Source organism: Rhinolophus ferrumequinum, chromosome 21 (assembly GCF_004115265.2).
Source record: "Rhinolophus ferrumequinum isolate MPI-CBG mRhiFer1 chromosome 21, mRhiFer1_v1.p, whole genome shotgun sequence".
NCBI classification, from domain to species: Eukaryota; Metazoa; Chordata; class Mammalia; order Chiroptera; family Rhinolophidae; genus Rhinolophus; species Rhinolophus ferrumequinum.
Window position 1 is genome coordinate 19,949,733 of NC_046304.1, and position 27,993 is coordinate 19,977,725.

Genomic DNA, 27,993 nt, shown 5'->3' on the forward strand with positions numbered 1-27,993 from the left:
ACATGGACAAATTCTAAAACAAACATCTGAAAGACTATACTTTCAGGGATCATTTTTATAGTTCGTTACTAGAGAAGTTTCTCTGATCGTGTAGAGCACCCGAAACCACGAGGAGGAGTTGCAGTGTTCTCGCCTGAGCGTGAAGCGGCTCTTGGTGTTGTGTTTGCAACTGTCATTAGCCATTGATGATCGTTCTTCTCTTCCTTTGGAAGAGTGAGAGGGAGAGAACGCAGGCTGAGTGAAAAAAAATTAAAAAATAAAAAATAAAAAAATAAAACAAACATCTGAGAGTAATTAAATCCAAGTGAATGTCGTTCTCTCCTGAAGAGTCACCGTTAGAGGTAATATACTTACTTCAGACCTGCTGCCTTTGAGCACATCATTTTAGGGAAATAAAGTTTTGGAAGTACTGTCATGTGAAGCATGATCTTTTTAAATGTGGTAGGAAATATTTTTTCTTGATATTTTTTGGCAAACAAGGCAAAATGTTGAGTTTAGTTATACTATTTTTTGTTTAAAATGAGTTTTTTTCTCGTGTGACTAATGAGCTGGCCCTTAGTAATATTTGAAAGGAGGGGCCCCAACGATGTTTTCAGTAATGACATCTGCGTTGGAATAAGAGTTTAATGACTCAGACATGACAGCTTTGAAGAAAAGTACAGAAATTGAGATGTAGCATGTGTGACATTTATGTTTAAGATTAAAATCTCTTTATAGTCAACTCATAGTTAAGAGATGAAGATGTTTTACTAGTTTCAGGTGACTCTTTGATCTTCTATTAAGTTTAACATGTCTTAAAGATACTTTAGCTTTTAGTGTGTCTCTAAGTTTGTATTTAATGTCCTGCAGTTTTTTTGTTTTTGTTTTTGTTTTGTTTTTAATTTAATGTCAGGCAAGAGACTCAATACTTCAGGTATACTGTGTTAAAGTCAGAAAGATTTTAGGTAATCATTGTAGAAAAGCTATCCCATGAGGAAATATTACAGACTATAAATAGATGAAATCATTTTTAAACATTTGGTTGCTTTCTTGAATTATTTGTCATCGTCCTGAGGAAATAGAGCCGAGTCGGTGATGCGTAAGTAATAGAACTGGTCGGTGGGTGTGGCCGTGTGCCAGTCGCCCTGATGCTGCACAGTGTCCCCAGTGCAGCCGTGGTTGCTGAGGCTTCGGTTGGCAAACAAGGGCCTTCCTGGTGGTTATTGTGGTGGATGGCAGCCTTGTTTTCCCCGGCTGATGTTTTTTCTCTCTCAATGAAAAGCCATTAAATCTCAGTTGATTTTCTGTTGAGGTAAGCATTTGACAAGCATTTGAACTCCCTCAGCCTTCCAGAGTGTTCAGTTTGTTTGTTTGAACTGTAACTATGGGCAACAACATAACAAAGTGAAAAACTACATTTCCTGATGTGGAGCATTTCATCAGGTTGATTCGATAGTTAGCCTTGAGATACCCAAGGTGAAATAGTCAGCTATCTAAATTTTTACTGATAAATTAATTTCCCATGGGAGAAGTAAATAAGAAACCTTGTAAACTAGCTATTTGAGATATAACTAAAGAGGGCAGATACATGGGGAATTATATACCACCGTGGGTTCAGTCATTTCCGCTTCTGATCTTGTTAATTACCCAAGACTCTCTTATACAACGGACAGCAGGAATCTTTAAAATGTTTATGTAGCACCTACAAAGTGCTTTCATATACATGATTTAATCTGTTCTTTAAAATACCCATATGGAATACATGTTCTTAACTACATAGGTTTTTACCAGAGGACACATTTAATCACTTGCACAGGGTAACACAGGCTGTAGGTGACAAAACCTTATCTCATGCTCTTTTTATTAAACCTCAGTGTGCTTTAAATATAATTTGAATTGTTTTAATCAGAAAAAGCAATCAGAAAAAAATTACAGTGTTGCTGTTTTTATTGTGTGTGTATGTATGTTTAATTTCTGTGTTCTGATCTCATTAATAAATAATTTCCAACAAATTCAGAATATGAGGCCACAGTTTCTAGAAAAGATAAATGGGTGTGTGGAACATATGTCTCAACTGGTTCCTAAACATATTTAACAGTGTTGGGGCTGTTAAACCAAAATGGCATTTCCTAAAAGTTGAGCTTCTTACCAACCTCACTTTGTATCACAGTTTTTCAACCTGTGAAGCAAGCTTATGTGCTTAACACATTATTAACACCTTGAGGTGGCATTTCTTTCTGTTTCCCTCACTGGTTTCCGTTAAGCAGTCTACTTGTACTAAATTGTTCACAGGTATCAGAATTAACCTTTCTCTGGGATTGTTCCAAAGATATAACTCCTCACTGCCCAGAACTAATTTCTCATATGACAGGTACCAGCCTAGCCAAGTCCTCTTTCATTCTTTACTTTTTTTTTTTTAATCTCTCTTTTCTTCGGACTAGGAAACTGTGACTTTGACCTAATGGAATAAGACTTGGAGGTTTGGTTTTTCTGTCATAAGTAGGTCATTGATAACTCACCAGTCACATCTTCGACCTGGATTAATTCATTCTTTTATTCATAAATTCAGATCAATATGTTCCAAAAAATTAAACTCCTAGGAGAAAGTGGTATCTAAACTGAAATCAAAAGGATGAATAAGGTTTTGCCAGGGGAAGAAGAGGGAAAGGAGTGTATCAAAGAGAACATGCAGCATCTCCGCAAGCCTGGTGGCAAGAGAGAGCATGGTGAGTTAGAGGAACAGGATGACACTGCATCTGAACTAAACAATGTGAGGGAGCGTGACAACTGTAACATGGTGCTGTAAAGGGAAGCAGGGCCTGATCACACAGTAAACCATAAAGCGTGTAGATTTTATTCTCAGACATGGGACATTATTGAAGTGGTTTTTTTGTTGTTGTTGTTTGTTTGTTTTGTTTGAAGGAGAAAAAAAGGTTAGATTTGTTGGGGGAACGATCTTGACAGCAATGACCACATAGAGCTAAAGTAAGCTAATACAATTCAGATGTGCCCCCAAGAATTCTGATAGTGCTTTTCTATCTCTGATTGTTACTTCATGAGACCCTCTTGTTTCTTGACTACCCTCTTCCTATTCACAGTTCATTTTATATCTTTTCATCTTCTTGTTTTTCTACTCAACCTAAATCCCTTGGGTAGCTGTTCTAGTAGTTCTTTTCTTAGATCTCTTGCATGCATTTTTCAAAGAGAGAGCAGGAGGTAAAGCATACTAGGTAAACAGTATTAGCATTTTGGTATATTTCTCTCTTTTTTGTTGTTTATATACGTTGTTCTATAACATGTATATTTATATCCTATAACTTTTGCTTATCTTTCTAGTATTTGCATTTTCCACATTTCAAACTTGAAAAAAATTCTTCATAAAGATTTTTGTTGGGCACATAATATTCTTGTCAGTGGATCATCGTTTACTGAACCAATTTCCTAAGACTAGATATTTAGCATTGTTTCCATTTTCCTTGCTGTTAGAAAGAATGCTATGATTTACTTAGAATTTACTACATTAAAGTTTAAGATGTTTTAGGGTTTTGATCATTGGTGTGTTTCCCCCTCCCACCCACTTCCTGTAGCTCGTGTATTAAATTGAGAATATGCAGAGTATGACCTGCTGAATGAGGAGGCACCAGCCTCCCACAGGAGGTCAGCAGGTGCTCCCTCAGCATCCCAGTTCCCACTTTGGGGAAGTGAAAACCTGGGGTCTTTTTGATCGAGGGCTCAGTTTCAATATCCTTACACTAAGGAAGTAAGGTCACAAAATGTATTGCTCACAAATCCCAGAAACGTGGGTGGAGGGCACAGTGCGCCGGGGGAAGGGCAGTCCTCCGTCCCAGGTCATGAGTGGGCAAGGGAGGAAGCCCCTGTAATATTACTTATGAGGTGCTTGGGCGGTGGTCACTAACTTTTCGGGGACTCAACGTTTAAGTGTTTATTTTAAAAGGTGTCCCAGGAAAAGGACACCTTTTAAGTGGGTACTTGTCGTGGGAATCCTACACTCAGGTCCTTTTTTAAATGTCCAGACTCTGAGTGTGTATAGGGTTGTCATACTATGCAATGCCTAGGCAGCAACTCAGAATAGCTGTTTTCTCATCACAGTTGCCAAGTGCTGTCCAAAGGAGTCATTACCGGTATGTGAATGTGGCTATTTCATTTTGTCTTATCCACCATTGGTTTTTATTCTTAAAAAATTGCTTGCTGATTTAATAATGAGAATGGTATCGCATATTATTTTTAGTTATTAATTGTTATATGGTTGGCCGTATTCCCATATATTTATCAATCACCGTGCTTCCTATCTTTTAAACATTCTGTTTGTGTCCTTTGCCCACCTATCCATTGAGAATCTCAGTGTCTTTCTTGTCATGTTTATGATCTTTGATTAACAATCTGCTTTATGGTATTCTCTTGGAATATTTTTGTCAGGCTTGTTTTAGCATAAAGAAATGTGAGGATTTTGTATAGACAACTCTGTTGATGATTTCTTTGTGATTTTTTTCTTTTTCTAATTAAAAAAAAAAAAACCTTCCACCCAGAGATTTATAAATATTTTTAAATCCTTCTGTTGGTTTTAAGACTTCCTTTTTTAATGTTATCGTTTTTAGTTCGCTGTGTAGGCGTAGCACTTGAAGTGAGTGTTAAATTGGACTGTTTTCCAATTTTCCCAGCATTGTTATTGAATCTTTCCCTTCCTCTTTGATTTTGATTTTCTTTCCTTCCAAAGTGCACAGTGTTTGAGAACTTACTATGTGGTAAACACTGTTGTGTAGCACTAAGCATTTTATATGAGTTACCTCATTTTTCCTCACAACAACCCTGTGCTCAGAGAATTCTTACGTGTACTGTGCTCTCACTGTGCTACCGTTTCTATGTTGGGTTATCTTCCTTTCTGTTTTTATGCCACTGCCATTCTGTCTTAATTCTTATATCTGTGTTTCCCTCTCAAGAAAGGCTAAGGTACCTCTATTATTTCTTCCTTTTTCTATTGCCTGTTTATCTTTCCAGATGAACTTAAATGTTTTATGTCGTGTTCCAGAAGGAATCTCATTAGAATGTTTGTCAGGGTCAGCTTAATCCATAAATTATACTAGGAATCATACCAGCATCTTTACCCTATTAGTCAAGGTGTATCTCCTATATTTAGCCTTGGTGCCTGGTGCATTTCAGGTGCTGAATACATATTTATTGAGTGAAAGAATAAATTAATGACGAGACCTTTGTTTATCATTTCTACCAAGTCTTGGTTTATACCTCTCATTAATGTTTTTTTAGCTTTTCCCCATTTGCTCCTACACATTTCATAGGAATGTTATTTCTTGGCGTTGTATATTTTGGTTTATTGTTTCTGTCATGAATGGTATCTTTTTCCTGTAATTTCCTAATTATTTGTTTCTAGCATATGAGAAAACTCATTGTTTCCATATTGATTTTGTTATTTAATTAAAGTTATTCTTCTGAAGACATTCCTGAGGAATCCTTTAGATACACAGTTATTTCACCGGTTAAGAATCATTTTATTTCTTATTTTCCTGTAATTTTAGCTCTTGTTTCTGGGGTGTTTTTTTCTGGAATATCCCAGAACAAAAAATGATGAATGGTAATGGGTATCGTTGTTTGATTCTGATTTTAATAGAAATATCACTTCTCACTTATAAGAACGGTGTTCGCATACATGGTATCATTCTTTACCCAGTTCTTAAAATGTACTTCATAAGGAAAAATCTTATCAAAGATTTTAAGTTGGCTTTTGTCTGACATTTTTCATGTCAGTTGAAGGAATTTGCTATTGCTTCAGAGCATTGTATGGAAAATTATTGAATAGCACATATTTGTCATCTTTTAAGTTAGCCATAGAAGATATCTGCTCATTCTGCTGTGATAAGTGAATGTTTCTCTGATTTTCTTCTGGATCCCTATTCCACTAATGTCCGAACCTGAGTTCTAGAGGGTGGAGGAGCAGGACTGAAGCAAATATACCCTTTCATTCGCTTGCTCTAAGGGTATAGCTGGAGCTTGGGTGTTTCCATATACGGGAATTTCCCCAATCCCTGGGCTTGGACATACACATGGAATAATAGTAATCCTAACAACAGCAGCAACGTTCCTGCATATAGAATGTCGGGGGCCAGGACACTGTAGTAAGGCTTTATGTGAGTTATGCCTTTTAATCCTCAGAAGAAAACCACTAGGAATAAGTGCTGCTAGCCCATTTTATAGATGCGGAAACTGTGACTTAGAGCAGTGGTGACTTGTCCAGGGTTGTATAACTGAGAAGTGGCAGGGGTAGGATTTAGGCCTGGAACCTTTGAAACCAGAGCACACACTCTTCACACTACTTTATCCCTTATTGTATTTGCTTTTATGTTTGTGCTCTTGTTTGGATCCTCTTTACTGGTGAGAAACAAAAGTTACTGTAAAAGGGAAGCCTTAGGGGTGTGTGTATATCTTAAGAGCTTGAGAAATAGATGCTGAGGACTGATGCATTTTGAAACGTTTCTGGAGTCCAATAATAACAGTAGTTCTTGTCTTAATGGCAAATAATGAGTCTTCCTCCATTAATGATGCTGAGAACACAATTTCCTTAGGAGGAAGCAATTACTTCAAGGCTAGATAATACTTCTTTCTAAGGCCTTAGAGTCTGTGTAGTTGACATGTGTGGTACTTGTTTACTGAGTTTTTCATCTGCATTTTGCAGACATGCCAACTAGGGATTGGCATAATCCCTAGTTACTGCCTATGCTATAATCCATAATTTCACTTTCTAGTCACTTTTCCCCATAGGATTTCTAAGACAACATTGAATTTTTCACATACCCTCAGAATGGAAGACATTACCTCTTAGAAACCTACTTTCTGTGAAACTCAGTATATGTTTTTCAAAGCAAGATGCAAATATGTAGTAGAGTAGAAAATACCTAAGCAATTAGCCTCTATCATCAATGGTGAGGATACTAGATCAGTGATTGGGAAGAAGTGGGAGCAGTTTGCCAATTTGCAAAAGGGAATGCATTTTAGAACCATTTAGGAGATTATTTCAAATAACCCCTTTTCTTCATGGTGAAATTCCTTGACATGGTGAGCCAGTTAGGGGCCGAAAAATGTTCAAGAGCCACTGTACTAGTCAGCATAGGAGAGGAATTGCTTTACTGAAGCTTAACAATAATTTTCCCGTAAGCCTGGCACTTAAAAAGAAAAAGGGAGGGAGGAGGCACATGAGAAGCTTGTTACTTTTTTCTCTCTGAATAGAAATGTCCCCAAACCTGGAAAGAAGTCTATCTTAATTTTAAAATTTCTTAGGAAGGAGCATAAAAATTTCTTTCTGTACTCTTTTCCCAACTCTAGGAATGCTTGAAATAGATTTTTCCTTATGTCTCACAAATGTAACACCTCATTTGTAGCTCCCTCATTTCAGTTATGCTGTCTTGCATTTTAATCTAGCCTTGTTTCAGAGCTTCCCCCCTCCCGAACCCCCCGACTCTTGGCTGTTACTTATGTTTGTCTCTAATTCTAAGGTGGCTTAATTTTACATTTGTAGAAAATTCTTGATTTTCTCGCATTTGGAGTCCCACCCAGTGCCATTTGATTTGGAGTGGCATGCTTTGCCCGGGCCCAGCCCTAGTTCTGTTCTCTGTTTTATTGAGTTCATCATTTGATTGTAGCACCAAATGAATTCCACCCTATTTTCCCTTCCTCCTTTTCTTTTCCTCTCCCTCCCTCCCTTAGTACTGCCCGTGTTTGTTAGCCTCCCATGATTTTATCCTGAAACTAATCTTATTTTTAACTTAGTTAAGTCAGATTCTAATGTCGGAAGTGCAAAAGATAAATTTTCCTCTCCTGCACATCGAAGCCTTTTAATTTTGTAAATATTTAAATTTTCCATTAGTAAATGATTTGTTAAATATGCATTAAAACTGTTCCTTTACATGGCCTTAAGCCTGAAGTTTTTATTGTGTTTGTAATACTCGTCTTAAACACTAAAAGCAAAACCATTAAACTTTCCTTATTAAAATGCAAAGCCTAGTGTCTTCTAGCTTTTTGAAGAGCTTTTGTCCATTATTTAATCTGTAAAGTAGCCAAGAGTTCCTCAGAAGCAGGACATCATTTAGATTTAAAACAATTATGGCTTGTGTGTAAAATAATGTGGCATAACCATTCATGGGGTGGCAACCTCAGTTTTACTTTAGTGGAAAAATCCTTGGGTACTCCCAACATTTCACTTACCGTAAAGACTTCACCAACGTACACTAGCACAAAAATGATTGGGCCATTTTGATTCTGCTGAGTAGATTAGGTTGGCATGACTAGAAAGCCAAACGACACAGTTGTGAGCATAGGTCTTTTATTTTTTTCCCAGGTGTTTGACAGTGTAAACATACATAAAATACATATTAAAGTTTAGACGCTTTATATCTTGTGCAATGAATTGAAGCCTTAAAAAGAAAACATTTCATTTAAAAAAAAAAGGAATTCATTAGTTTTACTTAAGACAGTAAAATAGCAGCAAGTACCAAGACATTGTGCACTTCTTTTATTTAAGACAAGTTACTTCATTTACATCAGAGTCAGAAAGGTAAGACTGGCTTTCTTGAATACTTAATAGAGCTTGAGTCACTGGTTAGATAGGGGCACAGTTTCCCCACTGTACATCAGGGAGGAGTTCTTTCATTAGTTTCAGAAAATGCAGACCCTCAGGTGCCCAGGATGACCACAGCACTGAGCATTAAGAGAAACGAAGCATTTACTTTCCAAGCACTTGCCACAGAAGGTAAGCGAGTCTTTACACTGGTGGTGGTCTCCTCCCTCCGTAAGTTAAGGGTTGTGCTTTGTTGAGGCATTTCAGAGAAATTATTTGGCATGCCACTAGTTATACCTAGCGTCAGGGGTGTTGGGGATGATTTCGTTGAGCTAGTGAGGCTCGTGTTTGTAACCATTCCATCTTGGAGATGAATAGTTAGAGTTGCAGCTGCTGCTTCGTGTGACTTGATCATTTCTGTGGATGTATCTTCTGGATAGGGCACAAAAGCCTTGTCAGTGCTGGTAAAGGTGGTGTCTTTACTTAGAGTGGCACCAAACGTTTCCTTTGTTCGATACTGTTTGGGTATTTTGGTCACTTTGGACTGAGTTACCATGCTCAGAGAGTTAATGGTATCCACTGTCTGCATCCCGCTTACAGTGAACAGGCCTGAGGTAAATCCAGAAGGTGTGGGGTATATGTTGTGTTCCTTCAAGGATGAGATTTGGCTAGAACAGGGAGTCCCTATCACGTGGGCTTTAGTCTGCATCACCCATGTCAGTAAGTACGTGATGTTTTGTTCATGGTCACATGACCACCTGTTATTGTAAAGGGTTATCTCTTGCAACTGAAAGAGTTGGTCAAAAGCTTGATCTGGAATGAATGTAAATTTGTTGTTGTGCAGGTAAAGATGTGTGAGATTTGTCAGGTTTATTAATGTTCCTGGAAGGATTTGTGTCAAGGAATTTTTAGACAGGTCCACGATATGTAGTTTGGAGGGCATGTTGGTTGGAACTGTCCAAAGTTTGTTACTACTCAGGTTGAGAACCTCAAGACTTCTGAGTGTGTTTTTAATGAGGACCACCTTTTCCAGCATGTTCTTAGACACATCCAGATATTTAAGGTTCCACTGATAAGCAGTATCAGATTTGTCAAGCAGCTTAATGTTGTTGTTAGCAGCAGACATATCCCACAGGGACCGAGGTAACTGAGCAGGGAGGCTTTCAAGCCTGTTGTTTGAAATGTCCAGGGTCCTCAGATTGGTGTATCGGGTTAACTGGTTATGCAGGTCAGTAAAGTGGTTATAAGACAGATTTAAATGGATAATATTGTCTTGCAGTCCAGGTGGTAATGTAGTCAAGTTTCTGCCTGAACAGTCCACATGCCTGTGCTTTTCTGTGCATGTACATTGGAGAGGACAAATGCATAAGATACCAGGTGTGAGAAACAGAAGGATGAACAGGCTGGGAGACATTGTCAATATCTGACATTCCATCAAAGCCTGCAAACAAACAGATACACCCTTCTTTTAATATGCAAATACAATTAGGCATCTGCCTGGGTCAGTTAGCATTAGGCACAATTTTCAATAAACCTCGTTGTTGTTGAGTCCTTTTATAATTGTTCCAGTGATTAAAGTAACAAAGCTCCCTTCATTTATAGTCCAAATGCTTAATCCTTCAACTGGGGCTATGTGGTAGAGAGAGACTCTCCCCCCCTACTCTCTCCTGCGTTTTCTCCTGTATTTGCTCCCTTCTTTTACATAGTCTTTCTTATTTATCCTCCCAGAGCCTTAATATTATAAAAAATGGCATGCTCTGCAAATAAAGAGTCAGAATCTTAAGCTATTGCTATTTTTGATAATATCCTTTTTAGTCAGATGGGGGAAAATGGCTGTCGTGTCTTTTCTTTTTAAATCTCTGCAGTAATGTAATAGTCAATGTGTGTGTGTAGGGTGAGATTTTATTTAGATAATAAAACAATACTTTGAAATTCATCTTTGTCTTTTTAGGATAAATATAGCCTTGCAAAACATTATAAGGCACTTGAAAAATCCAAACCAACACCATACCTTCAAACCTCCTATTTTATAAAGTGGTGTTTTTTTTTTCCCCTTGCATATTTCAGTGCCGATTCTAACGGAAAACAGCGTGTATATCTACAAAGTGAATGAATATTGAAAAGAAATTCCTCCACTGACACTGCAGCAAATTTCTGGTGCATGCACTTGCTATTGAACATATATTCAATCCTAACGTTGACTTTTTCTTAAAAAGAGAAAAAAATTCCAAAGTTGAGCTTTTACTGATGTAAATAACAGCTTACCATAGTGTCGTCTTCAGCACCGGCATCTCATTTTCTCCGGGACACTTAAGCTTTAAAGGTCGCCTTGTTCTGGAGAGAAGGAACCGCTTCTGGCTGTGGGCTGTGCTTGCCTGCTCAGCTGCATTGTGTTGCTGTGAGCGGAGGCTCTGCAACCACCTGATCAGCACCACATAGAAGGACTGCAGAGCTGTCATTGGTGCTGACTCAAATTTATTGCAAGAGGTGCACACGCACCAAAATAGACCCCCCCAATATATATTTTTTTAAATTTACAGAGTTAAGCATATCTACGTATCTCAAATTTGCTACAGGATGCAATGCCTCATGCGCATTTCGACTTGGCCTGTACTCTGTTTCTGTATATTTTCGTCTGAGCTTAGGTTCAGACATTGTAACATTTGCCTGATGAAAAATTTGTGGTTCTTTTTTAATGCCTCTACTCTTCGTTGTTTTTACATGTTGAAAATGAATCTGACCTGCCTCATGGATGGTTTTCTAAGATGTTAATTATTTACTTTTAACTCCTGCCTTTTTACGTTCTTTTTCTAAAATGGTACAGTTGTCATGCTACTTTGTCACATTGTACAATCTATTTGATTTTTATGTGCTCCCCTAAGATGGTGATTATTATGTATAATCAGCTTTTCAAATTTATCAACTATTTAAATGTTCTTCTTCCTTTTGGGGAAATACAGAAGTACTTACATGTGATTGGTTTTTTCTTTATCTTTCTAATACAAAGGATATTTGACCCAGGCTACACACAAACAAGTGAGGCTGCATTTTTAAATGAGCACCTTATGCTTTTATTTTTTATTTTTTGTTTATTTTTTTATTTTGTTCTTTAGATTCCACATAGAAGTGAGATCATAGAGCATCTTACGCTTTGAATTATCAGCTCATGGGGTAAAATAAACGTGTTATTTTGTCACTTTTAGGTTAAGGATTTTTTTTTCTTCATAAAACTTTGTTTGATGCCTGGGTATGTGTCATGTTTTCTCCAGAGACATCTTTGATACTCTATGAATGACCACCTATGTGATTTTATGTTTTAACAATAGCATCAATTTCAGATAATTTCTAATGAATGTTTCACATTTTATCTTCTGAGAAAGCAATTTATACTTTTAAAGCTGCATGAAATATTGTAAAGGAAAAGTTTGGTTATGCAATTCATAAAATGAGACTATATTTATGATAGTTTCTGCTCCACTCTTTCTTTAGTGGACTGATTATATAAATAATCTGTTAAAACGCAAGTATAATTTCCGGAATAGCCAGTTTACCATAGCAAAGAAAGCAAATAAAGTTACGGCATTTTCATTACATATTGTTACCATTTAAAAAACAGCATTTAGTAGCATATTATATATAAGGAAAATATCTTTATGCCTAGTTTACTAGGCATTATTTTCTCCCAAATTTTACCGCAATTAGAATTTACTATATTAAACTTTGCATTATTTTTCTTAGAAAACAAACTATTGGAGTCTCCTTTTGTATAATATTAATGTTCCTCGAAAAGTATCTACATTTTAGAAGTCTGCAGTGTTAGATATTTATGATCGATTGGGTACTTTCTTCCCACTTTACTTTGAGGGTTCAGCCTTGGACTCTAAATAAGACTCTTTCTATGGATTTCAGAAACCAGTCATCAATCTCAGTGCTTAAGAGTAATGTGTTTAAAATACTATAGTCAACAATGTTGTTGTGAAAGTAGGGAATAGATTTCTTCAATTTCAGATCAAATATATGCTGTTAACACTTCAAGGGATGTGACTGAGGGTCAGTTCACCAAATATTTGTTCCTAAATTTTAGGAACACTCATGACATTCATGTAGAAGTAGAGTTATCCAGTTCCATTTTACTTACCAGAACTTTTGTTTCAAAGAAAGAACATGTTATTTCATTAACTAATGGATTCCAATGAATTTAAGTTTAGGCTATATCGACACTAGATTCTGCTATATATAATAGAAAATTCCAGTATAATAGCAGTGGCAGTGTTTCTCATTTCCAAGTTTCGGGACATGCCAAATTGCTTCATCTTCTTTAGAGATTATTATAAAATCCTCAAAAAGAAAAAGGGGGAACATTTTAATATGTTTGAATTGTAACAAACTGTCCTTATGCTTTTAGAAACTCTCATGAAATATATATATAGTATATTACTTTTAGTTCAAAAAATAACTTTGTAGGCCTATGTGTTTGTTACAACTTATTTCAGATGTTATTCAGACACATTACTATTATTATTATTTTTAATTGGGCAATATTGAGGAGCAATGTGTTTCTCCAGGGCCCATCAGTTCCAAGTCATCGTCCTTCAATCTGACTGTGGAGGGTGCAGCTCAGCTCCAAGTCCAGTTGCCATTTTCAGCCTTTAGTTGCAGGGGGCGCAGCCCACCATCCTATGTGGGAATTGAACTGGAAACCTTGTTGTTGAGAGCTCGCGCTCTAACTAAGCCATCCGGCTGCCCCCTCACTGGCCCATGTGGGAATCGAACTGGCAACCCTGTTCAGAGCTCATGCTCTAACCAACTGAGCCATCCGGCCGCCCCCACATTGTATTTTTTATAAATCTGTCAAGTGAGGATTTATAACTATTTAGGCAACTATTGTAGACTAGGTAGTAAATTCATTTACATATTCTTTTGTGAAACATACTGTCCTAGAATACATTATCCCAACATTGTGAAAGGTATAACAAATTACCTGCCAGAGAACAACTCTCCTGTTCATCAATAGTTTAGAAACCCAATCAGTTTATCTTTACTTCTTAAGTTAATAGCATTTGTTGTGCTTATTTGAGACTAAAAGTATTATATTCTCTGCTTTTGGTAATATAGTTTGCTATTCAGACTTAATTTCCTGCTGAAAACAGCTAAGAAGCACTGAATAAAGTATGTTAAAAGCATGGCAGAACTGACAAGGTAGAAATGATCAGGTCAGAATCCAGGGGGATCAGTCCCTCCTCCAACCTCCCCCCTCCTGTCTCAGCATGCCACTGCACTGGCTTGTTGTCACAGTTTAGTCACTGGTTCTCTAGAATGCCCCTCATCTGGATTTATCTGTTTGCTTTCTTGTGAAGATTTAATTTGTTCTTCTATCCCCCACATTTCCTATAAATGGTTCCTAACAACATTAACATAATTGCTTATTTGTATCATCCTATAATAGTTTCAAAATAATACCAGTATTGCAGCAATCAGATGACAAACTACTGAATAAAGTTTGATTTCTTTGCAGCTCTATTTGTCCTTAGAATATACTTCACTAAGGTTGTATAATCAACTCTCTCTGTGTTCTAATCCAACTTAAAACAATTGTTTCCTCTATATTTTTGTATCACCAGCTTTACATAAAAATTGGGTTCATTTGTTTCAGTTAGTTATGTTTTTAGGGACTGTTTAAGTCAAAACTATATGACAAGGTGTATTAGAGAAATCTTGCTTCTCTACGCCTCCACCCTATTCTCTTCCTCCTCCTATTGGTGACTGTTACAAGCTTTTGGTTGTATCTTAACCAGTATTTCTTTTTGCAAACTGTACAAAAATGTGTATGTATCCCCTTCTTATACAAAAGGTTGCATACTAAATATACTGTGGTACATCTTGTTCTCTTTTTCTTAATAATATATCTGGAAGATCACTCCGTATCAGTACAGAGGCATCTGTCTCATTCATTTTATGATGCATGGTACTCCCTTTGGGAGTGTGCCGTGGTTTATTTACCCAGGCCCCTATTGGTGGGCATCTGGGTTGTTTCCAGATTTTTGCTATTACAAATAATGCCACAGTGATTTCACATTTTGTCCAATGAATCTCTGAAAAAGACTTTTAGAAGTGGGGTTGTTCTGTAAAAGGGTAAATGCATTTGGAAATTTTCTGGATATTACCAAATTCCTCTCTATAGACCGTACCATTTTGCAGTCCCAACAGCAATGTGTCAGGGTGTCAGGTACTATAGATCCTCACCGTAGACTTTGTTGTTGAACTTTTGGACTTACTTCAATAAAGGTAATAGGAACTCAGTGTAATTTTAAATGCATTTCTCTTACTATGAGGAGGATTGTATATTTTTATATATGTTTTTAAGGACTATTTACATTTTTTCTTCTCTGACTGTCTTTTATATGTTTTGCACATTTTTTTCTATTGTGCTTTGGGTCTTTCCCATCTTCCTCTGTATTTAGGAGTGTTTGTTTGTTTTTTAATTTTAGAGATAGCCCTTTTGCATTTAAATTGCAAATTTTTTTTCCGGTTTGCCATTTGCCTTTTGACTTTATTATGGTGGGTTTTTATTTTGTTTTGTTTTGCTTGCCATTTAAAAGTTCTATATAATTGGATTTTTCTTTTCTTTTTATTGCCTCTGGATTTTGAGTCTCAGCTAGGAAGGTTTCTCCCACTTTCAGATGATAAAGGAATTCACTTATATTTTCTCCTCTTGTATAATTTCATGTTTTATATTTAGATCTCTGGTCTATTTGGTGTTTTTTCAAATGTAGTGTAAAGTAGAGACCCAATTTTATTTTTTTTCCAAAACATATCCAGTTGTCCCAATACTTTTCCCCACTGATTTGAGATTTATTTTTGGACTTTCCATTTGTTCCATTGATCGGTTGGTCTAATCATGTACCGGTATTTCAATGATAGGTACCCAAGTATTTTGCTACTTTATTTTTTGATCAGACCTAGGTAGTAACAACAGTTACAGGTCTCCCTCATCTAATTCATTGTGCCCTCACCACCAACCCCAAATGGACTACATGTGTGACATATGTGTGTTGCAATGCATGTATGTAAGTAGGCGCTCTTTGGTCTTATATTAGTGAGAAGAGTGCTTAACCAGGAATCAGGGAGCAGAGTTTTTAGTACCACTTCTAAGCAAGTCACTCACTGTCTATGGCCCTGTTTTCTCAGCAGTTAACAAATAAAAGGAGTTGAACTAGATGGTCGTCAGTGTTGTTTCTGAATCTGGTTAGTGCTGCTGTGGTCAGAGCACGACTGGTATGTGGTATGTAAATTCAGTCTGTTTTTAATTACCCTGTACCTCGTCCTTTTGCCATAACCATGAAATAAACTTTCTCCTCTGTATCCTGGTTCTTTCATTTTTTTGTAGGTTTTTTTTGTGTTCCAACATTTTCATCTCTCCTGTATTTCTTTTATTGGCTTGCATTTCTTTCTGCTGATTAAGCAAGAATTGCCTCTGTTTGGCTGCTCAGCTTCCACTGACCTCAGTAGGGAAAAATTGCATGCAGTAAATGGGAATTATTCTTCCCCCGACAGAGAATTTTTTTTAAAAAATTACAAAAAAAATAACAAAACAAAACAGCTGCCGGCTGTAGTCTGTTCTTCTGTTATACAAGAACAGAAGGAGAAAAGCTTTCTGTAGTGTTTAAAGAAATCAGACAAGACTAGAACCAGCTCATCAGTTCTTGATTTAGTTGGGAGACTTGGTATTTGCTTATATTTTCCAATACCTATCTTTCAAGAAGTCAGAAAAGAAGGTAATGAAATAGAAGAGCAAAAGTGTGGAAAAAGCCTGTTAGGTAACAATCTTACAGGTAAAATGAGAAAGATTATGATGATTTCAGGTATGTTAAAGTCTTGACCAAATATAAAATATGTCTTGTTTACTCTAACTAGAATATTTAAAATTCAAAAGAGTAATATGAAATTCTTAAGCTCCTGATTGCTGCTGGGTAAATTAACCTTAAAATTAGTACAAAGTTTGAAAAATACATGAAAGACACTTTTTAATGTGGAAGACAGAAGAGAACCAATGACATATGACAATAAACATCATGCTTATTCAGGAAATATAAGCAGCTCAGGAAAGTGTTTTTTGCAGATTAAACGTTTTCATGGTCAGTAAGGGATGGCTTAAAAGGTTGACAAAGAAACATTGTATATAAAATTTCAATGTACAGAAGCCTGCCAATTGTTATTAAAGGTGGAACTTGGTTAGTTTCTTGAACACCATGCTACAAATAAATACCATATTTTGTTCTTAAAAATCCCAGAACTATAAGAGGTTCTCCAACGTTAAGCTACCAATAAGGCCACCACACTTCATTCTAAGGGACTGTTTCCCCCAGGAGTTGGGAGAGGGGTGAGGAGAAAGATGACGTGCTTGTTGGGCTAAGGAGTGCTTCTTCAGGCAGCTACACAAGCGCAGGCAAAGGAACACTCCCCGCCTTGACTGTGACCAAGATCGGACCCGTCCTACTCTGGTAACTCAAATTTATTGCTTGTTAGGTAATGGATAAAAGATGAAATTCCGCCTAAGAAAAGCAGTTGAAGAGTTTGAATGTATAGTGTCAAAAAAGTATGAGTTTAGTGAAAGTTGAGAACCATCTGTATTGTGATACAATCTGTTTTTCCTGGAAAAATCATCTAAATTTGGAATGAAGCCATAAAAGTGGGTTTTTTTCTTTGTTTGTTTTTTTCTTCTGTAAGATTTTGTTTTCTTTGGGTTCTTAAGGTGTGTTAAAAAAAAGAAACTTTTTAAAGAGGCTGGTTTCAAAATTTGTGCTCCCCCAACAAGACAGGAAAATGTCTACATTTTCTGGTGCATACTCATTTTTTTTTTTTCAGAATAAATGTCCCCAACCCAACCCCCCAATTTGATGTTTTAATATGTTTGTTTTACTGTTTCCAATGAGAGCTAAAAGGAAATTTCTCAATTCTCAAACATTCACTTTAATCACTCATCCCCATGAACTTAGAATATTTATTTAATACTTGAGGTATTAATTTAAAACTTGGAATTTTGTTTAGGAATTAAAAATGAAAATAATTTCTCATTTCATTTACCTCAAACTCTGAAATGGAAAAATGAATTTTTATTTATTCAAGGTAACTTAATACACAGCTTTTCAGGAAAAAAAATCTATTGGGTAATATTAAGTATACGTAGATTACTTCCAAAATGGTTAAGTTATTGATATATACCCTCCACATAGGTAAAATGTGCTATATATTAAAGTTAGATACTATAGCCAGTAAGTAGATCACTGTTATATATTTTTTAAAAACTAAGTTCCGCCTATGCACATGGGCTTTGAGCACCTTTCAGGTAGTTCCTGAATAAAAATCAAAATTGGCTACCAGCTGCCATTTAATATATTTCATCACATGAAGAAAAACAAAATAATGGAGTTCTTTAAGAAGGATGGAAAATCAGCTAAAAAAGCAAGTTGTAATATTTATAACAATTCTGCAGGTGGGGGTGGCAGGGATTCATTGAGATCTTGATCAGAGTTAGGAAGAACAGAGAATTCCTGACATTGGATCTCATTGTTGGAATTTTCCGGGGCTTCCATAAAATCTCCTGGTGGCACCGGCAAGTTTAGTGAGTCAGGGGGAGGTGGAAATGACTGTCTGAACTCAGAATTATGATCTTGACAGACTGGATTGAGACCGTCCAGAGATGGTGGGAGATTGATGGAATCATTTGGAAGAGGAGATACAGTGGTCATTGTGGGCTTGTCAGATGAGCTACTCTCCTGTCCTTCCAAATCAAGAAGGGGAGGCGCTGGTGGAGGCAGGTCTGCATCATCTGAAGAAGAAACAGCAGTGCCGATTGTTGACCCACCAACACTCTCCTCTGATGTACCATTTACTTGGTCTTTTATTTTTTCTGTTTTGGGGTTGTTGGAATCTTCAATGTTTTCACTTGATTCAAACAACTTAACTTCTAAGTCATCTGCTAAAAGTGTGCTTTTGCTTGGTTTCCAGGCCATAAGTGAAATAATTGACGTACGTTTTGTGGGTATTTCATTTTCCCTAATGTTATCCAGACATATGTCAGGGGTTTCACCATCAGCAAATGGAGACCGACCTGCCCAATTTTGATCATTTAAAACTGGTTTTCTCAAGCATTTGCATAGCACAATAGTGATGATAGCTACCAACATAAAAGTCAGAGTTACACCAACTAATATGGCAGCTATGGAATCAGAATTGGTTTTACGTGGGGCTGTACTGGGAGTTTCTAGGTTGAATCCTGGTGTCATCCTAGGTGATCTTTTGACAGCTGGTGTTGGTTGTATGGAGAGATTTGGAACAGTTGGTGGTATTGGTGTTTTGGAAGAGGTGTGGACAGATGATAGTTGTTGAGAAGAAGTATAGACAAGTGGTGGCGATTGTCTGGAGGAAGTATGGGCAGATGTTCGTAGTTGCTTGGCAGAGGTGAACATAGGTAGTGCTGTTCGTTGGGAGGAAGAGTTGGCCGTCGGTATTGGTTGTCTGGTGGTGGTGTAGGCAAGTGGTTGTCCAGCAGAAGTGTGTCCTGCTGGTTTTCCAGAAGAGGCATGGACAGCTAGTGTTAGTTGTCCAGCAGCAACTTGGGCAGTTGGTATTGATTGTCTAGAAGAAATGTTGTTGAATTGTGTTGGTTGACCCAAAGGATTCCCTGTTGTGTTTTGAAAATTAGCCGAGACATGTGGCATTGGTGATCTAAACAAAGGAGATTGTGGCTGCTTCTCTGTTGTAATTGCTTCTGTCTCTGAGAAAACTGTATTGTTCATGTGTCCACAAAATAAAATTAAGATGAAATACTTGGGATCCATTTCAGAATGTTTCCTCTTTACCCGTGGTTTTATAATAAAAGAAAGAAAGACAATTAGGTTTCATTTGGTGTCTGGTATAAAGCAGGTAGGTGCTTGATTAGTATGTATTATTCCTAATTTAGACTTGATATCCTATATAGGCTTCTGTAAACAAATTTTGAATATACTGTAACTTATCATACAACATTTGGACCTCAGAGGCAGTGATTTTCTCTTAATTCTTTCATAAGATCTGTATTTGGCCTTGCTACCTCTCTAGCTTCACCACGTTACAGTCCGTTATTTCAGTCATACTTCTCAAGTATGTGGGGTTTGTGTGTCAGTTCCACCTGCTCTCTGCTTTTTCTCCCTTTACAATTTGAAGTATATTTATTGATTCTGCTGCCTTGAAGGACACCAGTAACCATCTGTTATTTTATCCAAAATTCTTTTCTTTCGTCTCTCTCTTTTTTCCCCCCTCCCTCTTGACTACATTTGACGCTACTGACTATTCCGTTACTACTTTTCAAGGACCTCTTTGTAAGAGTCTTCCTTTCATGTTAATCTCGCTAGCTCCTGTTTGTTTGGGTTTTTTGCCTCCTGAATGTGGGTAGTTGATATTCAGTCCTCATCTTATCTGCTTTTCTTTGATGGGAACCTGTAAGATTTCAGCTTTTACCTTTATGCCATAACTCCCAAACCTGTACAATCCAGCCCAAATCTCCTTGATTCTATTACACTGGTGCAAAGGGAATTGTGGTTTTTGCAATTATTTTTAACCTTTTAAACCTCAATTCCGTTTGCACCAACCTAATAGTTCCATTTGTATGACTTCTTGGTGGATGTATATGTATATATCCCACTGTCAGCAAATTCAACATATTTAAAACAATTCATCTGCATCTCAAAACTAACTCCTCTCCCCGCCTGTCTATTTTTAACGGTGCTACCTTTGTACACTTCTTTTGCACTGTGCTAGTAATCTTTGCATTATCATTAGTGTTTAGCACTGTATGTTAGGATCTTGTATTTTTAAAGGATTCAATTCAACTCAAGGTCCTCTGCTAAAATCCTAAACTGATCTTTGAATCTGGATGAGTCAGTCCTATCAGGTTGGTCATGCAGTCCTGCTGCTACTTTCATTCATTTGTTGGTAAACATCATCTTTGAGTCAGGACCTGTTCTAGGTTTAGGAGATTTAAAAAAAAAAAAAAAAGATTCCAGTGGTAAAAACAAACTAACAAATAATAATTTGATGAGTTTTCTCATAAAGGTATGCAGGAAATACACAGAGGAACTAATCTAGCCTGGAAGGGCTGTGGGGAAGGTTTCTCAGAGAAGTAAAACTTGAACTGAATCTTGAAAAGTCTATGAGAGTGAATTAAGCAAATAAAATATTCCAGCCAGGAGAACAACGTATAGGCATGGGCAAAGAAGGCAAGTATAAGTTTAGCAGGCAGGACTTTCTGTGGGATGCAGTAGATGCTAAAACTTGAAGAGTTCAGTTCAGCTCTGCTTCTCCCACCTCACTTCCTATCTAACCGTGAGAACGAGTCACTTCAATTGCTCCAGTTCTCAGTTGCCTTACCTCTAAAGTGAAGAGTTATACTAAAGACACTTTTCAGCTCTGCGTGCATCTGCTTGTTTTGCACATTATTAAACACGATGGTAACCGTTCAGTTATTTGTTAACATTAGGGAAAGGAAAATCTCAGGGTATTAGATCCTGGTGTACATGATTAGAAGCAAGTTTTTTTGTGGTTCGCAGGCCAGTCTGAAAGAGATTTGATGTTCTGTGCAAGGTACAATAAAAGGAGAAAAGGCGCTCCCTCAACTTTTGTAAATGACTAGCTGTTCAGCAAATTTGAGTAGTTTTCATTGCTTACTCTTCTACCACTTGGTGCACAGTGATGATAAATTACCCTATTTTAGTAGGAAAAAAGACGTGGATTTTTTTTGGTACAGTTTATTTTCTCTCTAGTACTTCAAGCCTAAATTTAAAAATATTTCTCCTTTAACTCTCCTGCACACTACTGATGACTTAATCTGAAAAGCACATATGATCAGCTTATTTCTCCCTTGCTTGAGAGTTCCCCATTGCTGTGAGGATAAAAATGTTGAACTGACTTTTCTTCCTTCTGGCTTGAGTTTACCAGTACTGACTCATATCTCTTTCTTTTTTTATTTTTTCAGTTACACTTGACATTCAATATTATTTTATATTAGCTTCAGGTGTACAGCATAGTGGTTAGACATTTATGTAACTTATGCACTGATCCCCCTGGCACTATACATAGTTGTTGCAAGATTATTGACTGTATTCTCTATGCTGTACTTTCTGACTCATACCTCTTGACTAAAACTTCTCATTCAGCCATATGTACCTCTTCCCCATCTTAAGTACTTTCTAAACACGCACTTTTTTCCCCTAAACAGATACTTTTAATTATGCTGGTTTTCAGCCACCTAGAGTGTGTTCTTTTTTGTCCAGCCCAGCCCTTCCCTCCCCTTCTGACTGCCTTTCTGAACCTGTCCTCATCTGTCAGACCTCAGCTTAAATTCCCCTTCAGAAAGCAAGTTCTTTATGACTGACCACGGCCCAAAGAGATCAGCCGTTCCCTGAGTCCCCCTAGCTCTTGTTACCTCTGTGGTTCCTTAGATAATTCTTCCTGTATGGCCTCACACTTCTAGTCTCTTAAATAATTGTGTTTGTTTTTTAATTACTTTTCATATTCTCTCTTTATCCTCACTCCCTCAAGATTATAAAGAACCTTGAAGAAGCCAGAAAGAAACAAAGAAAAATACTTACCTAAAACATACTATGTGCTGTACTATCCCAGATGTTTTACATACTTTCTTTCGTGTAACCTCTAAATGATTCTGTAAGGAAGATGGAAATCTTTTCATCTTTCAAGGTATGAATCCTTGATGTAGAGACAGAGAAACACATCCAAATGTGTTAAGTAACTTGCCCGAGGTTATATCACTATTACTGACAGACTGGATACAGAATTGGTATCCAGGATCACCTAGTTTCAAAGCATCTGGTCTTCCGGGCTACCCTGAACTGCCTCATGTTTTTATATGTTGATTCTTTTAAGGCAAAGTGCCATCCATATATGTTGGGAGCCCAGTAAACATTTAACCTGTATTAGATTTTGTGGTTCCCTTCTATGTCACTTGTTCACTATTTATTAATACTTTAAGTTATTAAATTCTGGATTTTATCAATTTTTCAAAAGGCTTAACAGGGAGGAAAAAAACGAAACTTTGGCATAAATATGGGTATTTGAATCATCTCTAGATGGTTGTCATCCATGCAGTTCCCACCTGCTATTCTTAAAGATTCCCACCCCACCTCCCCAGGAAAGGCCTCATCACTGGAGTTTCACTTTAGTTTTTTAAAAATGCCACCCAAAGCAACAGAAAATATCGCCCATGACTTGTCTTCACCCAAAAATGTGCCCTCTTTTGTGACTTTACTTAAATTTTAAAAAAAGAAAAAGAAAAAAAGGTTCCTCTTTTCAGTGAGCTAAAAAAGGCATTTGAGAAGAAAGAGCCCAAACAGGAACATAACTATAAGTCCAGTTTAGTTTATAAGATCAATTTTGATAGGTTCATAGCCTTTTCGTCAATAGGAAGGTCATAGGGCCTTCAGTATATGAGATTTTTCACTTACTATTTAAGCTTTATGGTAGTATTAAAACCACATTTATTTTTTATCTATCCTACCCCTTTCCCACTTCTCAATTAGTTGTGTACCCTCTTAGGGTCTACTGCATCAGAATGCTCGAACCTGTGTTAGAACTCTATAGCAATCCAGAATAGGCCAGAAAAGAGGGGGCAGGGTCTTTAAAAAGAATAAATAGAGAATATACTAGTGAAGAAACGGACTTTTTCTAGCTCAGAGACAGTGAGGTCAGTGTTAGGACCAGTGCAGAAAGTTATTTAACATCTGCATTTTTAAAATATATAAACCGTGTGTACGTGAAGTTCCAGCATTGTTTTTTGCAGGCATAGACAGTAGCAAGAACCGTAAAGAGCAGGGGATTCAAGAAGAGAACATGTCAGATAATATGAAGTGAAAAGGGAATGCGAAGAAATACAAAAACACACACACACAAAATAAGACAAAAATGATAGCAAGTAGCAAATATATGGGAAAAGGGGAGGTCAATTAATTCGAGTGCTATTAAAAAATAAAGTTAATGAAAAGCAGAAGAAAAAGTGGTTATTAATTAGCAAGAAGTTAGAGTAGAAGAATAAAGTGGGTACAATCAGAAGTTGTGAGAAAAGATTGAAGTAACGAAAGAAGCAGCCCCAGAATGCTGCTCTGTCCCTGGCCGGTATTTGTGATACAGGGAGCCAGCAGAGGTGCCAGCTGTCTTCCCAGTTGGAGAACTTGAACCTCCCATCTTCTCAAACTCACCCATCTTTCATTTGAGACTCTCCTGTCTGCTCCACATAGCCTTAAGATGGTCTTTCTTTTTTTGCCCCCACCCAGCTCTACCCAGAATCATCCCTGCTAATTACTCTAAATAACCTATGCACGTTCTATATAGCATTTTTTTCTAGAAATCCCTCAGTCTGCTGCTTACACTAATCCCAAATTTGTCTACCTTTGTATGACAGTATTTTGTTCATTATTTCAGGTTGGCACTTTAAGGTTTAAATCTGTGATTTTGCCCTTTGCTTTTCCTGAAAATTTCAAAAATTGTTAAAAGAAGAAGAAAAACATAAGCTGTTTTAACTAAGCATTTTAAAGGCGGTTGCAGTAAAGCAGGAGTCCTCATATATTAGACATGTTCTCATTAATATAATGCATACATAAAAGAAAGGCCCAGCATTTAAAATGAATGCAGTTAAATTAAAAATGGTAAGAAATATCATTGTCTTTTAAAAGGAATCAAGGAGATTTGGAGAGCATATCCTAGACAAAATGGCAATTGTGGGTAGCAGTACCAAAAATAATAGGTGAAGTTTAATACTTTGATATAAGTTACAATACAGATATAATAGATTAAAATTTAGTAGTAGTGTATCTCCAACTAGTTATCAAACCATAAAAGGAAGAAAACAGCAATTCTATATTGAGGAAGAGCAGAAAGGGAAATTGACCTTGAACTCTGGTAGGAAGTATTTGATGACCACCTGTTATCAATAATAATATCTACCATTTACTGAGTACCCCCCACATGCTGGGCACTGTCCTATTTTACTGAGCCAGGTGGTGCTGTCTTCATCTTACGGATAAAGAAACTGAGACAACAGAGATGCTGGGTCACTTGCCAAAGTGTCACAGCTCTAAACAGTAGCACTAATACAGAACCCGTATCAATCTTATACCAGAGCCCTTTCCTACTACGTATAACTTGTCACTATGTATGCCACACTGTCTTTTACAGTAAAATTATAAGGTAAAAATGCTTTGTGAAGAAAGGAAATGTGGACTCTCTGGGAACAGATATATAACTAACTTTTAGAGGTAGTCTTGCATAAAGGGCTACTAGAAAACCATTTTAGTCCTGTGATTCCATAAAAAAAGTTATGGGAGTTTTGAGTGGTTAGCCTATAAACTGTCACGTTTGACGTGATTTTTAAAGATTGGACATTGAAAGGCATCAGATTTATATTTAACAAATTCAAACTTTTTCAGAATTCATAGTTTTCTCCTAAGTAGAACTATATAGGAATTAGTTGAAAAACACAAGTATTATTAAACTCTAAATTTGGGGCTGAGCCTTTAAAAATATATAGACAAGTCTTGTCTAAAAAAGAGATTAAAGTCTTTATTTTCTAACTTCTGTAATAGTTACTTAGAAGAAATCCAAAGTGGAGTTCTATAAGGAAAAGTTGTTAAGTATTTATGAAATATTAATATAGGATATCACCCATTATGAATTTATTATTTCATAATATTGCAAGTCTATGTAAACTATTTGCAGTTTTTAATCTGGAGAATATTTATTTTGTAATTACCCAGTTTGCTTACAGAACAGTCATCTTTGATGCATATTAGCAATTTTCTATTGTTTATTCTGTTGTTTTTTCCTGTATCTATTTTACACTGTTCACTAAAGAGTCAGGTAATATGTGACATAAATATTTAGATGATATGATTACATATGCCTGTATTTTATAACAGTTTTGGTGAACTTCAAAAATGAGTGACAATATTTTCATGTCACTATTACCTAAATATAAAATTCTACTTGTATAAAAAACAAGTCATATACAATAATGATAACTGAGTACCTCATCTAATCTCCTTTGGTTTCTTTTTAAATTAAGTGAAGGTGAAGGTGACCATTCTCACTATAGACACTAAAGGGAATTTAAAAATAAAAATAATTTAAATCTATGGATTATGTTATGTACAGGAAAATTTTATAGAAAGCAAATCAGAGTTTTTAACAGTCAGTATTTTGGGGTTGTAAATTCAGTCATATCCCATGGATTCTAGTTTTATTTCTAACCCTTAGCTTTCTCTGCCATGGCTATAGTTTATTTCTTTTAATTACAGAACTAAGATGAACAAAAGTAGCAGAAATTATATATCATACAAACCTCAGTGAAATTTTTTTGTCCAAGGCAAGCTCAACACTGAATAATGTTTAATTCCGTGCAGCACGACCTGTTATAGACATCTTTAGGCTATCAGAGTTTAAATTATAGACATTTTCGTTTTAAAAATAAATTTTATGTAATGCAAAGATCAAACCAGATTGCTTGTGTGAAAATTTTCTTACCTCAGTTGTTAACTTCTTTTGCAGGATGCTAAATTCTTGTTCTAACTGCACATTTTGGTGATTTGGCTAAGGAAGCAAAAGGGGTGGTTCAGTTGAGATTAAAAATGGTCCTCTGGCAAACTGAAATGGTTCCTGTAGAAAAGGAGGAAGTTTATCAATAGTTGGTTCCGGAAGTGCAGCAAGCCACAAAATGACTAAGAAATGTACTCCTTTTAACAGAACTTATTTTGAAACACAATTTGAAACTATACTCTATATGATTTGAGTGCTTTTAATGAATTTTTATAAGTAAACACTTGAGACTCTCTAGAAATGTGATTATGTAAATTAAATATTTAGACTAGAGCACTGGAGCGCAAGTCCTGTGTTCTAAGGAAAAACTGCCCGTTGGGTTATTACCCGTAGTGAGATTTCTTTTCGTGGGAAGTGAATGATGTGTTCTGTTCACTGGTGTGACTTCAGGCAAGTAGCTGCTCTTCTGATTCACCATTTCCTCCTCTGGAGGAATATTTCGCATACTGAGTTGTGAAGATTAAATAAGATAACATAACGTACAAATGTCTCACACGCAGTAGGTAGTAGTAAATGTGAATGTTATTTCCTCATGCATAATTTAGGAAGAGCCCAGGTAAAAGTGTAATTAAATTTTTTTGACCAAATGCTTTCCTGAATGATTTTTTCGTTCAAGTCCACAACTCTTTGATGACCAACAAAGTAGGTCAGCAGAAAAATAAATTGGGAATCATTCTTTAAATAAGTGAACTAAGCAAAGCTTTTTGAAAAGAGTATGAGTCCATCTGATAAAAATTTCTTTGGGCAAGTCACCTTCTAGCCTCTTTCTTCACCTGAAGAATGAGATCATAATTCCTAATGTGTAAATTTATTATGGGATTAAATAAATGTGAAGTGCCTCACATAACACGTGCTACAGTAGAAATAGTAGAAAACAGTAAGTAGTGAACCATGCCCTGCTTTCCCTTAGTCACTGCAGAGGAACACCGAATATTAAGAAAGACTCAGTTCTTAACTGCAAGGTTCTTATAACTTAGTGCAAAAATAATCATTTTTTAAAAAGCAGAATGTAATCAAAATGCTATAAACTTTTGACTGACTATTTTAAAAGCCCTAAGTTAGCCTGTGGACTGTAATACCCAGTAGTAGAAAACAAAAGTGTCTTTGTTCAAAAATAACTTTTAAAATTTGAACTCAGAACATAACCTATCATTGTCAAACATCAGGTTCGGAAAGGAACCACTTCTGTTTGTTCATGAGCTATCATTGGATGGTGTCCTTCAGAGGATGCATGTTTAATAGCCAAGGTAGTGAATGATGAATTGTAACTAATCCTGCAGTAGAAGCTTTCTACGTTGTGAGACAATGTTTGACCTGTATGTTGAATATAAAAGTAGTTGCCTAGTTAACTTATTTTTAAAAAGACACTGAATTGTTTTAATTTCCTCCAAGTATTTATATATGACACTTGATTCAAGGAGTGCTTTGTGTTATGACTATGTATTTTAATACACGATCTCAAATTTTTAATTTTTATGAAACAGGAGCTCTTCCCAGTTTCATTTCCATGTGGTCCTACTCCTCAAAAGAGAACCTGCTGTCACCGTGCTTGTCATGAGTATTCTCTTGCTTTCCTTTTACTTTGTTGACATTTAGCTTTATCCGGAATAATATGGTTATGATTTATTGTTTAGGGAATGAATTATTTTTGACAAATGGTAACAAATTGGTAATAAAATGGATGCTTTATTTTGTCTTCTCGTTTTAAGATGTAGCCTAGATCTTAGGAGCCATGGAACTTGTAAAAAGTGAATTTAATGACCAAGAGCAATATCACCTAGAGAATTACG

The 27,993-nt window shown here is 36.4% G+C and overlaps 3 protein-coding genes and 1 non-coding gene across 18 annotated transcripts in view; 2 read left to right on the forward strand and 2 right to left on the reverse strand.

Moving 5' to 3' along the window:
- The window catches only part of NF1 (neurofibromin 1), a 208,062-nt gene that overhangs the window by 133,380 nt on the left and 46,689 nt on the right, over positions 1 to 27,993 (forward strand). The gene's annotated exons all lie outside the window — the stretch shown is intronic.
- Positions 31 to 241, forward strand: LOC117014155 (small nucleolar RNA U3). Its single transcript, XR_004421457.1, has one exon. It is a non-coding gene; the product is annotated as a small nucleolar RNA U3 (small nucleolar RNA).
- OMG (oligodendrocyte myelin glycoprotein) lies at positions 8,316 to 13,107 on the reverse strand. Of its 2 annotated transcripts, XM_033090029.1 has the most exons (3): positions 12,702 to 13,107; positions 10,829 to 10,984; positions 8,316 to 10,004 (listed from the first exon to the last, which is right to left on the reverse strand). In XM_033090029.1, the coding sequence occupies exons 2-3, from the start codon at positions 10,829 to 10,831 to the stop codon at positions 8,679 to 8,681; spliced, it is 1,329 nt and encodes a 442-aa protein (XP_032945920.1). In that variant the 5' UTR covers positions 10,832 to 10,984; positions 12,702 to 13,107; the 3' UTR covers positions 8,316 to 8,678. The 2 variants fall into 2 exon arrangements, with proteins under 2 accessions (XP_032945920.1, XP_032945918.1); XM_033090027.1 differs by lacking the exon at positions 12,702 to 13,107 and having other exon boundaries at positions 10,829 to 12,138.
- On the reverse strand, positions 16,654 to 26,267 carry EVI2B (ecotropic viral integration site 2B). 3 transcript variants are annotated; one of them, XM_033090026.1, is made up of 3 exons: positions 26,132 to 26,246; positions 22,192 to 22,306; positions 16,654 to 19,419 (listed from the first exon to the last, which is right to left on the reverse strand). In XM_033090026.1, the coding sequence occupies exon 3, from the start codon at positions 19,402 to 19,404 to the stop codon at positions 18,040 to 18,042; it is 1,365 nt and encodes a 454-aa protein (XP_032945917.1). In that variant the 5' UTR covers positions 19,405 to 19,419; positions 22,192 to 22,306; positions 26,132 to 26,246; the 3' UTR covers positions 16,654 to 18,039. The 3 variants fall into 3 exon arrangements, with proteins under 3 accessions (XP_032945917.1, XP_032945915.1, XP_032945916.1); XM_033090024.1 differs by having other exon boundaries at positions 16,655 to 19,419; positions 22,192 to 22,262; positions 26,132 to 26,267; XM_033090025.1 differs by lacking the exon at positions 22,192 to 22,306 and having other exon boundaries at positions 16,656 to 19,419; positions 26,132 to 26,261.